Raw genomic sequence first — 13,072 nt, 5'->3', positions numbered from 1 at the left:
TTCTCCAGGGCCTCCAAAAATGTAATAGATTGGAAATTACATGTGTAATTTATTCCCCTAGAACACCATAACCGCTTTATGTACAGCGACGTACCGGTGATTCTGAAGCCGGGAAAAATATAGGCAGCAGAAGGGGCCCCTCTTTTCCACTACCGCCTTTATTGGGCTCTCCTGAACCTGATATTGCTCGCACGCAAATGCGAACGCACGCATTGGTCCCGCACATATATGTATACAGCGATTTACACCACACATGTATACAGGTATCGTTGCGAAACGTCAACATGAGAGCAATAATACTAGCTCCAGAGCTCCTGTGTAACCCTAAACTGGTATGCTGTAGAGGCTTTTAAAGTGTTGCTTATGGAGATTTTTAGGTACCATTCCTTGGGCGGACGCAATTTTAAAGCGTGAGAAGTTTGGTATCTACTTTTATCATCTTTTATATTTTAACAAATAATTGGGTATTCTATTGTGTTTCTGTGCATTCAAATTCGTTAACCACTGATTAATTAGCCACTCGATTGCTATGACAAGCAGCGGGAGGGGACATCCTCCCACCGCTTTCTACGGCTTGCTCGGGCTCTACCATCCCACAAGGAAGCCCAAGCAACCAGCTGGCTGGTCAGACAGCCGAACAAAGCTAAGATCAGCTTTGATCAGCTCTCTGCTGTAGTAACCCGAAAGTGATGACATAACATCACTTCTGGCTTACCTGGCACCATTTAAAAAAATTCAAAAGCATTCCAAAAAAACACAAATCATGGTGTTTTGAATGCTTTTATGGGCAGAGGAGAAATTTGGGGTCTAATTTAAAAAATATATATAATAAAGTGCTCCTGTACTTCCCATGCTCACACGCAAAGACGAATGCACGGGTCAGTCCTGCACGTACACAAACAGCGATCGTCCAAAATATATGAGGTAATCTCAAATCATGGGTGGTAATTATAGCACCAGACCACCTCTGCAAATCTAAGGTGGTAACCTGTAAAGGCTCTTAAAATGTTGCCTATGGATAGTAACATTTACGTTGTTTCATCTTTACAGGGCTGGATAGGTTAGTCTTAGATTGTGGATGCAAGTAGATTTCAAGATTTTAGTGTTGGGGTGGACTTCTACTTTAAGTGGTTAGTGTATTTTTCTCTTTCGTTCATTGACGGACACAGCATCTTCATCTTGACCTTAGGGTTATATCGCCCCTTTAGGAGAGGACTAGGCAGAAAGTGTTAAAAACTGCAACACTTGCACAGTACCGCCAAGGGGCGGTCCTACTGGCTATAACTCTTCACACTGCATCTAGCAGCTCAGGTTTTTTTCTGCCTAGTGTCGGAGAAGGACTTTGCTCCCTGTGGGATGTAATATAGATCCCTGTAGTCTCCCCAGCCAGGCCATCGAGCGTGAGCGGGCTACTGCTGTTTGTGTCAGTGTGCCATGGCCGGCAGCCACCCCGTACAGCTCGGTGATGGGTCTGTCTGTGGAATGCGTCCAGCAGTCCCTGCAGGAGGGGTAAGTATGGTTCCACCTGTCTCGGCAGGATGGAGCTGCTGGGCATTCCCTGGGAGGTTGACTAGGGGGTCTCTCACTCTCCCTTTCTTCTCTCCCTGTTCCTTCCCTCCTCCCCATGCTATGGGCCGCTGTGTGACTTGGCACAGTCCTCCGGGGGGCTCTGGGTCCTGGCAGGGGGCTCGCTGCGTGTTGGGGGTCCGCTCATTCTCTTCCCTGTTTCTGGGCCACGGTGGGGTGTTTGTGCTGTGTGTGACATGTGTGTGACACTGGCTGTGGCTACAAAAAAAGGGTGCGGCCTCAAGAAAATGGCCACGGCCATTTATTGCCTTTCGGACATTTTCTGGTAGTTCGGCAGCCATTTTCTCGGCACCCTGAGACATTTTTGCTGAGGCGGCTGGCGGCCATCTTCTAGTAGCCTCGGGTAGTTTTGCCTCTAGCGCTGGGTGCTTTTTTCCTTCTAGAACAGCGCGCTTTTCACACACACCTCGTGGATGACAAGGGGAGAGGGGACATCAGAAGCACAGCGCAGTACCTGGGTCAGGGTGGTGAGTCCTGTGGGGGGCCTCTCAGTCTATGGCAGCTAGGAGGATGGACATTTTGTGTGACTTGCCTTAGGTCCCTAAGTGGTGACAGGCGAGTGTGGGTCAGCATGGCATCGGAAGCTGGTGCTTCTTCCCCAGACATCCCTGTTATTGCAACTGGTTCCCCCGCACTTGCGGTGCCTATGGACACTCTGTGGTCCTGGAGGCCTTTGTTGCCAGGGTGGAAGTGGCGTGCAGGTGCAAGGGGGGTAAAATACGCCCCACCGTCTTCTGGGGAAAGCTCTGATTCACACTCTGGCCCCGCTGTGACAGGCGGCCCCTGTTCTGACATATCAGAGGATGCGGACCAGGACCGTTCGGACAGGGAGGATGACTCCGTGTCCGGGTCAGCGCAGGAAAAGGTGATTGAAGGTGCACTTATTACGGCGGTGCGGGTTACCCTAAAAATGGAGGATACGGCGGGGGCATCTACATAGGCGTCGGTCCCTTTTGGGCCCCACAAGCCGGCCCGTACTGTTAAGGTGTTTCCTTACCCAACTTATTTTGATACGTTTATTTACAAGGAGGGGGGAAAACCGCAGTGGGCCTTTTCAGTCCCGAAACACATGGGGGTGAGTTAGACCTTTGAGGAGAGTTTCCTGAAAAAATGTACATCTCCTCCGATTGTTGACCCCCCCGGTATCTAGGTTAAATAAGGTAACTACGATTCCGGTGGAAGGGACTCCTGCTTTCAAGGACCCTGCCGACAGAAGGGCCGAGGCGGTTGCCCGGTCCATGTTTGCGGTGGTGAGGTCAGCATTGCGGCCAGTGTTAGCCATGGCCCTGGTGTCACAGGCGCTTACTGAATGGGCAAAATTGTTGCACCGTGAGTTGGAGAAGCAACAGGCTTCCCCTGTCTGCATGGAGCTGCCGGACCAGTTGGTGCAGGGCCTTAAGTATGTCTGTGATGTGGCCTTAGATATGGCCCCCTTGCTCTCTAGAGCCTCTGTATCAGCAGTAGTGCTACATCGCCTGATTTGGTTGAAATGCTGGTCTGTGTACCAAGCATCTAAGAAAGCACTGGTGGACTTGCCCTTCCAGGGAGAGAGGCTATTTGCTGCCTCGCTGGATGACATCATTAGGAATGTTCCTGGAGGTAAGAGTACGTTGCTCTCACAGTCCAGAAAAGGTAAGGAGCCACGCTGTAGGCAAGGGCCCTCCTTTTCCAATCAGAAGCGGATTTTTCATCCGCCCAGGTTGGCAGGTAAGCATTCCTAGTCCAACAAGGTGCCTGCTGAGGGACGAAAGCGTCCCTGGTTCCACAAGCCAAACAACCCTGTGAGCAAATCTGTTACCACACGAAGGTTTGCCCCCGTCCGACTCTCGAGGGGGGGTCGCCTTCGGGAGTTTGCAGCCGCGTGGACCTCCCTACTTTTCGACCAGTATGTCTGCGTACTGGTTTCATCTTGTCCGCCAAACTGATTTTTTCCCTCCAACCTTCATCTTCTGCTGGCTCATTGGGAGGCCCTGTTTGGGGCAGTACAGGACCTGCTGCTGCGCGGGGTGATAGTACCTGTACCGACACCGGAAAGGTTTCAGAAATTGTACTCCAATCTGTAGTCCCAAAGAAGGAAGGGGTCCTGGACCTCAAGGCTCCCAACAGTTTTGTTAAGGTACAAATGATCAGGATGGAATCGGTTCACTCAGTGGTCACTGCACTCCAGGGGGATTTTCTGGCATCCCTGGACATCAAGGACACATACTTGCATGTCCCCATATGCATCAATCATCAGAGGTTCCTGCCGTTTGCGGTCTGTAGCAAGCACTACCAATTTGTAGCTCTCCCTTTTGGCCTGGCGTCGGCACCGAGAGTCTTCACCAAGGCGCTAACCCCAATTTTGGCTTTGCTAAGGCAGTGAGTGATCGCAATCGTGGGTTACCTGGACAATGTCCTTCTGAGAGCAGCTTCCGCCTCAGAATTAAGGGAGGATTTGGCAATCACTATGCAAACTCTTCGGGAGTTTGGTTGGATACTGAACCTACAGAAGTCTGTGTTGGTGCCGACTCAACGCCTGGAGTACCTGAGCTTGCTTCTGGACTCCTCAGAGGCGAGAGTCTTTCTTCCTTCAGACAAGCTGCAGACTCTTCAAGCTGCGGTGAAGTTGTTGGTGTCCCGCAGGTGGTCGTCGCCACATTTTTTGCATGCGAGTCCTGGGTCTCATGGTAGCCACTTTCGAGGCGGTACCGTATGCTCAATTCCACACTTGAGTCTTGCAAAAGGAGATTCTGTCAAAATGGGACAAATCTCCGTTGTCCCTGGATTGTCAAATTTGGGGGAGCCAGCTAGTCAGGGATTCCCTGCTCTAGTGGCTGAGGTCACCTGCCCTTCGGTCCAGGAAGTCGTTCCTTCCTTCCTCTTCATTGGACGGTGATCACAACGGATGCCAGCCTGACCGGTTGGGGGGGGGAGTTTGGGGCGTACAGTCAGCCCAGGGTCGCTGGACCCAGTATCCCGCCTGTCAATCAACATGCTGGAACATCGGGCAATCAGGCGGTGCCTATCCACATGGTCACAGAGGCTGCAAGGGTGTCCGGTCAGGATACAGTCAGACAACGCCACAGTGGAGGCGTATTTCAACCATCAAGGAGGAACAAGGAGCTTGGCTGCAGCACTGGCGGTCGCTCACATCCTGCGGTGGGCAGAACGGCGTGCTGGCTCTGTCGGCGGTGTACATTCCGGACATAGAAAACTGGCAAGCGAACTACCTAGGTTGCCAGATGCTGGACCAAGGGGAATGGTCGATACATCCGGATGTATTTCATCTCCTTTGGCTAAGGTGGGGCACACCAGATGTGGATCTCCTGGCTTCTTGACTCAATCGAAAGGTTCAGAGATTTGTGGCCAGATCAAAGGATCCCTGAGCGGATGCGCAAACACGTTGGTGGCTCCATGGGGGCATTATCGGCTGATTTATGCTTTTCCCTCACTCAAACTTCTCCCACGTCTGCTTCGCAGAGTGGAGGCTGAGGGGATTCCGGTAATGCTGATTGCCCCAGATTGGCCTCGGCGTCTGTGGTACACTGACCTAGTACGAATGGTAGCGGATGTTCCTTGGTGACTGCCGATGCAAGAGTACCTTCTGTCGCAAGGTTCAATACTTTATCCTGCTTTACTGTCACTGACTTTAACGGCATGGCTGTTGAAAGCCAGGTGCTAAGGGACCGAGGTGTGTCGGATTTGGTAATATCCACTATGCCGAGGGCACGGAAATCATCTTCTCGAAGATTTATCATCGTACGTGGAAGGCCTACATTTCCATGTGTGAGGAGATGGCATGGCGTCCGCGCACATATTCTATTTCCAGGATCCTGCTGTTTTTGCAGCGAGGAGTGGATCAGAAACTTGCCTTAAGCACCATCAAGGGGCAGATATCAGCTTTGGCTGTCTCTCTCTCTTTTTTTTTTTTTTTTTTTTCAGTGACCCTTGGCGACTCATTCATTGGTGAGTATGTTTGTTCAGGGGGTTCGACATGTGACCCCTCCGGTTTGACCAAAGCTCCGTGGGATTTGAATCTGGTGCTCTCGGTGCTTCAGAAACCGCCGTTTGAAACCGTTTAGGGAGATCCACTTATTGAAACTCTCTAAGAAAGTAGTCTTTCTAGTGGCTATTACATCTGCCAGGAGGGTTTCTGAGTTGGCGGCCTTATCTTGCAAGTCTTCCTACTTGATCCGCCACAAGGATAAAGCGGTGCTGCGTCCCCAGCCTTTGTTTCTGCCCAAGGTTGTTTAGGCCTTTCATCTAAATGAGGACATTGTGCTTCCGTCCTTATGTCCTTGGCCGTCGCACCCCAAAGAGGTGGCTTTGCATTCCTTGGACGTGGTCTTTGCTCTGCAGGTGTATCTGTCTGCTACGGCTCCTTTTTGGAGGTCGGACTCGCTGTTTGTATCAGTGACTGGTCCGAAGAAGGGATTGGCGGTCTCATCGGTCACCATTTCTTGGTGGATCAGACAGATTGTGGTTCAGGCTTATGCCATAAGGGGACGGGCGCCCCCCTTTTCCTGTGACGGCACATTTTATCAGGGCAATTGGTGCCTCTTGGGCTTTCCGACATCATCAAGCGTCCATTTCCCAGATCTGTAAGGATGCGACCTGGTCGTCCATTCACCCTTTCGCAAAATTTTACAAGGTTGATGTGAGCGCATCTTCGGATGCTTGCTTCGGCCGCAAGGTTTTGCAGGTGGCTGTTTAACCACGTGCCGACCAGCGCACGACGATGTATGTCGACAGAATGGCACGGGCAGGCAAATGGGCGTACATGTACGTCCCTTTAAATTTGCCGCCCTGCCATCGGGAGCGAGCCGCCGGCGGCGTGCTCCCACGCTGGTCGGGACCCGCGTACTCAATCGCCGCGGGCATCCCCGCGATCGTCTCACGGAGCGGCCGAATGAAGAAATGCCGTTGTAAACAACATTTCTCCATTCTGCCTAGCAACTAGTGACGCTGATCTCTGCTCCATGTGATTGGAGCAGAGATCAGTGTTCACTAAACAAAAGCCCAACCCCCCACAGTTAGTAACACATCCCTAGGAACACTTAACCCCTACACTGCCACCCACTGGTTAACCCCTTCACTGCCAGTGTCATTTACACAGGAATCACTGCATTTATATAGCAGTGATTACTGTATAAATGACAATGGTCCCAAAAAAGTGTCAAAAATGTCCGATGGGTCCCCCAACAATGTCGCAGTCACAATAAAAATCGCTGATCGCCGCCATTACTAGTAAAAAAAAAAATAATAAAAAATTATTAATAAAAATGCTATAAAACTATCCCTATTTTGTAAACGCTATAACTTTTGCGCAAACCACAATCAATAATCGCTTATTGCGATTTTTTTTTTACCAAAAATATGTAGAAGAATACGTATCGGCCTAAACTGAGGGAAAAAAATGTTTTTTTATATATTTTTGGGGGATATTTATTATAACAAAAAGTAAAAAATAATGCGTTTTTTTCAAAATTGTCACTCTATTTTTGTTTATAGCGCAAAAAATAAAAACCGCAGGGGTGATCAAATACCACCAAAAGAAAGCTCTATTTGTGGTAAAAAAGGACGTCAATTTTGTTTGAGAGCCACGTCGCACGACCGCGCAATTGTCAGTTAAAGCGACGCAGTGCCGAATCGCAAAAAGTGGTCTGGTCTTTGACCAGCAAAATGGTCCGGTCTGAAAGTGGTTAAAGTTGCAACTCCTCCGTTGAGGAGCATTGGTTGTTATGGGTGGAGTTCTTTTCTTGCTGTTCCTAACCCTCGTTTCTTTGACACTGCTTTGGGGCGTCCCTAAGGTCAAGATGAAGATGCTGTATCCGTCAATGAATGAAAGAGAAAATAGGGTTTTTGTACGCACTGTAAAATTCTTTTCTCTGAAGTTTGACGGACACGGCACCCACCCCCTCCTATTTATGTTTGTACCTCTTTTGCTGGATGCAGTGTGAGGGGTTATAGACAGTAGGACTGCCCCCTGGGCGGTACTGTGCAAGTGTTGCTGTTTTTAACACTTTCTGCCTAGTCCTCTCCTAAATGGGCGATATAACCTTAAGGTCAAGATGAAGATGCTGTGTCCGTCAATGAACTTCAGAAAAAAGGATTTTACGGTGAGTACAAAAATCCTATTTTTCCTAAAAAAAAAAAAAAAATATATATATAAAATAAAAAAATTGCATTTGAAAAACCGCTGTGAAAATAACGTCTTGCATAAAAATATGCAACGCCCACCATTTTATTCTCTAGGGCCTTTGCTTAGAAAAAAATATTTTATGGTTTGGCGGTTCAAAGTAGTTTTCTAGCAAAAATTTGTTTTATTCATGTAGCAGACAAATGTCAGAATCGTCCCAAACTGGAAGTGGTTAAGGTGCTTTTTATATGTTGGGCCCCTATGTGTGGCTAGGCTGTGAAAAAGTTTCACACGTGGTATCTCCTTACTCAGGAGGAGTAGCAGAATGTGTGTTGGGGTGTAATTGTAAGTATGCCCATGCTATGTGTGAGCAATATCTTATTAAATTGACGACTTTGTGTATAACAAAATATTTAAATTTTCCTTCCGCATTTTCCAATCTCAAAAAAATTAGTAATCAAAACTCCCTATGCCTCTTAAAAAATGGCTTGGGGTGTTTACGCTCCAAAATGGGGTCATTTGGTGGGTGTTAATTCTGTCCTGGTGCTTCGGGGCCTTCAATAAAGCTGATAGGAAGTCAGGAAATTAGATGTGTAATTTATGCATAATTTATGCCCATAGAAAGCCTATAGGTGCTCTGTGGATTTAGGGCCCCTCTGTGTGCCTAGGTTGTGAAAAAGTCTCACGCATTTAATATCGCCATATTTAGGAGGCGTAGCAAAAGGTGTTTTGGCCAAGTATGTCCATGATGTCTGTTAATTTTCTTTCCTACAGCTTCCAAAAACTTGTGGCAAAATCATGTTTTCAAAAGACTCATGTATTTTAGAAAATACTTTGGGGTTTGTGTGTTCCAAAATGGGGCCATTTTGTGTGTGTTTCCACTGTCCTGGTGCTCCAGGACCTCCAAAAATGTGATGGGTAGTCAGAACATTAGATGTGTAATTTATGCCCCTGGAATGCCTGAAGGTGTTCATTGGATTTCAGACTCTTCTATGCATCTAGACTGTGAAAGTCTCACATATGTGGTATCCTCATACTCGGGAGGTGTATCAGAATGTCTTTTGGAGTGTAATTGAAAGTATGCCTATGCTGTGTGAGAAAAATAGCTAGTTAAAATGGCAACTTTGTGAAAAAAAAAAATTATTTTTTTTCATTGATGCATACTTCAAAAACCTCACCATGCCTATAACTAAATATCTAAGATTGTCTACTTTCCAAAAAATGGGTCTTTGGAGGGGTATTTGTATGTCCTGGCATTTTAGGGTCTCAAAGAATGAGGCTGTCAGTACATCAGGGCTGATCAATTTATTTTTATTTTTTTCCGGTTACAAAACTTTGTAAATAAGATTTGTCCTTCACTGATGGGCACTGATGAGGCTGCACTGATGGGCACCAATGAGGTGCCATTAATGGGTACTGATGGGAACTAATATGCATCACTAATGGGGCACTGATAAGTGGCACTGATGGGTACACATAGGTGGCACTGATAGGCGGCACGGATGTGCACTGATAGGTGGCATAGATGGGCACTGGGTGACACTGATGTAATGTATGGTACTGATGGATGCCAATCAGTGATGCCCATTGTGGGCACTGATTGGCATCCCTGGTGGTCTAGGGTGGCATACCTGGTTGTGAAATTCCTGGTGGCGTCCCTAGTGGTCCAGTGGGGGCATCCTCGGGGGGCTGTGCTGATAATCGATCAGCACAGACCCCCCTCCTCCCGTCAGAGGAGCAGCCGATCCGCTCTCCTCGCGTCTGACAGGCAAGTGAGGGAAAAGCCGATCAAGGGCTCTTCCTATTTACATTGTGATCAGCTGTGATTAGACGCGGCTGATCATGCGGTAAAGAGTCTCTGTCAGAGACTCTTTACCTAGCTTGGAGTTGCGGTGTGTCAGATTGATTACTGTATAAACGACACTGGCAGGGAAGGGTTAGAGTAATTGTCACTAAAAGCTGAAAATTGGCCTGGACTGCAAGGGGGGTGAAAGTGGCCGGAATTTAAGTGATTACCTGCTGCTCTGGGCTTTAACAAAATGTCAACCTCCAGAAAGTAGAAACGGGAACAATGCTGAAGACAATTTACAGCACACACCAATTCTGGTAGCATGATTAATAATATTGCTAAAGAACATTCTTTTTTATCAATTGTTATAAGAAAAGTTCCACTTTAGGACTCGCTAGGGGCATTTGTACGCCAATAAATGCTGAATCTGGCCTCTAAAGTAGCGGCACAAGTGTATAGGGCTTTAAGAGTGCAGTGACATAGAAATATTATGTAAGTCAAAATAGGTTCTCTTTAAAGTTTGGAACTTTTTAGCCATATCTTTGTCATCCACACAGCATTTTGTTAACCGTTCTTCATTCTAACCTTGTAGGTTGCCTTCCTGTTCACTAATACCCTTCGAGTCATCTTCCATACTCCTGGCATTCCCCCTGCTACTTATGCTTTGGTGCAACTACAGGTAATCTACCCTCCAAGCATTTGCAGTCATTTTCCTGAAATTTATTCTACAAGTTTAGTTTTGCTTCTGGATAAATACAAAGAGGGGTTGGATACTGGCCCCTCCTTTAAGAGGTGGGCAGAAGAAAACACTGGAACTTCTTCCCATTACTTGGAAATCTTTGACAAGTCATCTCCATTGATTTATTAAAACATTAGGTGGTGGGGCAAAGGATTTCACACTAGCTTACTTGCACTGTCTAGTTTTAGATCTGGTGTTGATCTTTTTCTCTGTGCTATTAACCCACACCCAGAACTTGTTGGGTGACATTGGTCTTCGTCCATCCACTTTGTCTCTAGAAGATACACAAAAGCAGATCATCTGTATGGACCAAAATGCCTGTGTAATGCATGTTTTAATAAAATCATTTAAAAACAAATAAATACCAATAACCATATCACATCCTTCATGATTCCAATCATTATGTGTTAATAGCAGTGCTAATTATTTTTAATAATAATAAAAAGTGTGGCGCTAACTCGAATATAAGTATATGTGACAATAATAAAAAATTAAAACCGTGCACTAATAAATTGGTGCCAATAAATGATGATAATATTATAGCAAATAACTAATAATGCAATAAAGGAATGCAGAGACGTAACCCGTTTGTGTGTGTGTGTGTGTGTGTGTGTGTGTGTGTGTGTGTGTGTCATCCAAAATGGATACAAGAAAAAAAAACAAGGAGCAAAATTGGTGTAGGACTTTAACAGTTGCCACTATAATCCCAAGTTAGAAAGGAGTATTCGCATATGTATAAAATTTAAAGATTTATTGTAGCAATTATAAAATGTCCTAAAAACATATTGAGAAGAATTGTGCATTCTATATAGCTATAAGAGTCTCCCATGTGTCAAATAACAGAATGTAGAGAGAAACCTATTCAGATGGCCCATGAATCAAAAGCTTATTAAATGAAAAGGTCTTCCATGTGCAGGGCCAAACGACTGAATCACTGTACAAACACCAATGGATCACCATGTGTTTTGCCAACAGCTTTTTCATGGGATCCTATTGGTACTGGGAGATGTAACGTAATTGGCATATGATTACAAATATTCATGTACATACAGATCAAAAATATATATTTTTGTTGAACATTAAACATGTTTCAGTTGACCAAATTCATTCAATGTTTACATAAGTACTCCATGAAGTACATACCAAGGCCAGAATACAAAGCATGGAGTCCCCAATCCACAGAGTGGAAGTAAACGTGCAGCCAGCTCTGGGAGGGGGTAGGCATATGATAGAGCCAAAGAAGAGGGCTCACTCAAGGTAAAGCCTGTACCTAGCAGGTGGGCAAATTGTGATTTGATTATCGGTAGCACATAAGTGGCTTTAACTTTTTAATATTGATTTTTTTACCTGCAAGTCAAAAGAAGCATCATGGGTTTATCATACATGGCACCACCTGGAGGTGAATGAATAGAATGGAAAAAAATGTACCCATCTACCATCTGAACTTGATTCAAATTCGTTAGTTTTCATCTGGTCTCGTGTCAAATTATACACAGGCAAACTTTTATTTATGAATATAAGGATACAATTTACCATTGTCTGAGGTGATTGTAGCCGTTTTAGTACACTTGTGAGAGAACAAGGCAGAACCCCCTTCCCCAAAGCACCCTCCCCATATTGAGGGTATCTGGCCTGGTATGGTTCAAGCGGGGGGGTAGGACTCTAGGTAGCCTCCGGACCCCTCCCTGCCTTCTCGGATAAGGGTATCGTATGGATTTTGGGGGGGCCCATGCAATTTTTTTTTAATTTGGGGTACCCCGAGACCAATGGATTTGGGGGGATGGGACCCACGGGCCATTTTTTTTCCTCACTTTTTTTATTTGCCGGCAATTGTTTAATTTACACTAATCTACACTATTCACTGGTTATTAAGGACACCAGAGGCTGCCCACTCCTTAACAAAAACTCTACTGCTGCTCCTAAACACTGGCAAAAATCACAAAATATTAGCATTTTTATCCAGCGTGTTTTTTTTTTTCTGCGGTAAAAACCTTTGGTGTGCATCAGCCCACACCACCTAATGCTTACCTGAGCCCCATTTCAATCCAGCGATGTACACAAGAGCAGTGGCTCTCTGGGGTGTCTGGCTCCTCACTGGCTGAGACAGCAGCGGAAGCCATTGGTCAATCACAACCAGTGATCCAATGAAGAGAGAGCAAGGGCGGTGTTGAGCTGCGCTTTGTATCTGAATGGACAGACAGACCAGCATCTCGGGAGCTTGCTATGGGGGCACTTGGCAGGAGGAAGGGGCCAGGAGCACTAGTGGGGGACCCAAGAAGAGGAGGATCTGGGCTGCTCTGTGCAAAACCATAGCAAAGAGCAGCTACAGTATCTCACAAAAGTGAGTATACCACTCACATTTTTGTAAATATTTTATTATAGCTTTTCATGTGACAACACTGAAGAAATTACACTTTTGCTACAATGTAAAGTAGTGAGTGTACTTCTTGTATAACAGTGTAAATTTGCTGTCCCCTCAAAATAACGCAACACACAGCTATTAATGTCTAAACCGCTGGCAACAAAAGTGAGTACACCCCAAAGTGTCAATATTTTGTGTGGCCACCATTATTTTCCAGCACTGCCATAACCCTCTTGTGCATGGAGTTCACCAGAGTGTCACAGGTTGCCACTGGAGTCCTCTTCCACTCCTCCATGATGACATCACGGAGCTGGTGGATGTTGGGGACCTTGCGCTTCTCCACCTTCTGTTTGAGGATGCTCAGTAGGGTTTAGGTCTGGAGACATGCTTGGCCAGTCCATCACCTTTATCCTCAGCTTCTTTAGCAAGCCAGTGGTCGTCTTTGAGGCGTTTGGGGTCGTTATGTTGGAATACTAC

The 13,072-nt window shown here is 46.3% G+C and overlaps 1 protein-coding gene across 2 annotated transcripts in view; it reads left to right on the top strand.

Annotated features, from left to right (window-relative positions):
- TMEM94 (transmembrane protein 94) overlaps positions 1–13,072 on the top strand; it is a 177,251-nt gene that overhangs the window by 64,017 nt on the left and 100,162 nt on the right. For both annotated transcript variants that reach the window (XM_077459611.1, XM_077459610.1), the window contains exon 9: positions 10,087–10,173. In XM_077459611.1, the coding sequence (XP_077315737.1) occupies positions 10,087–10,173 (87 nt within the window). The remainder of the gene's footprint in view (positions 1–10,086; positions 10,174–13,072) is intronic.

Source organism: Lithobates pipiens, unplaced genomic scaffold (genome assembly GCF_037356315.1).
Source record: "Lithobates pipiens isolate NorthernLeopardFrog02 unplaced genomic scaffold, aLitPip1_a1.2 Scaffold_28, whole genome shotgun sequence".
Lineage (NCBI taxonomy): Eukaryota > Metazoa > Chordata > Amphibia > Anura > Ranidae > Lithobates > Lithobates pipiens.
This window is presented reverse-complemented; position numbering and strand designations above follow the sequence as displayed.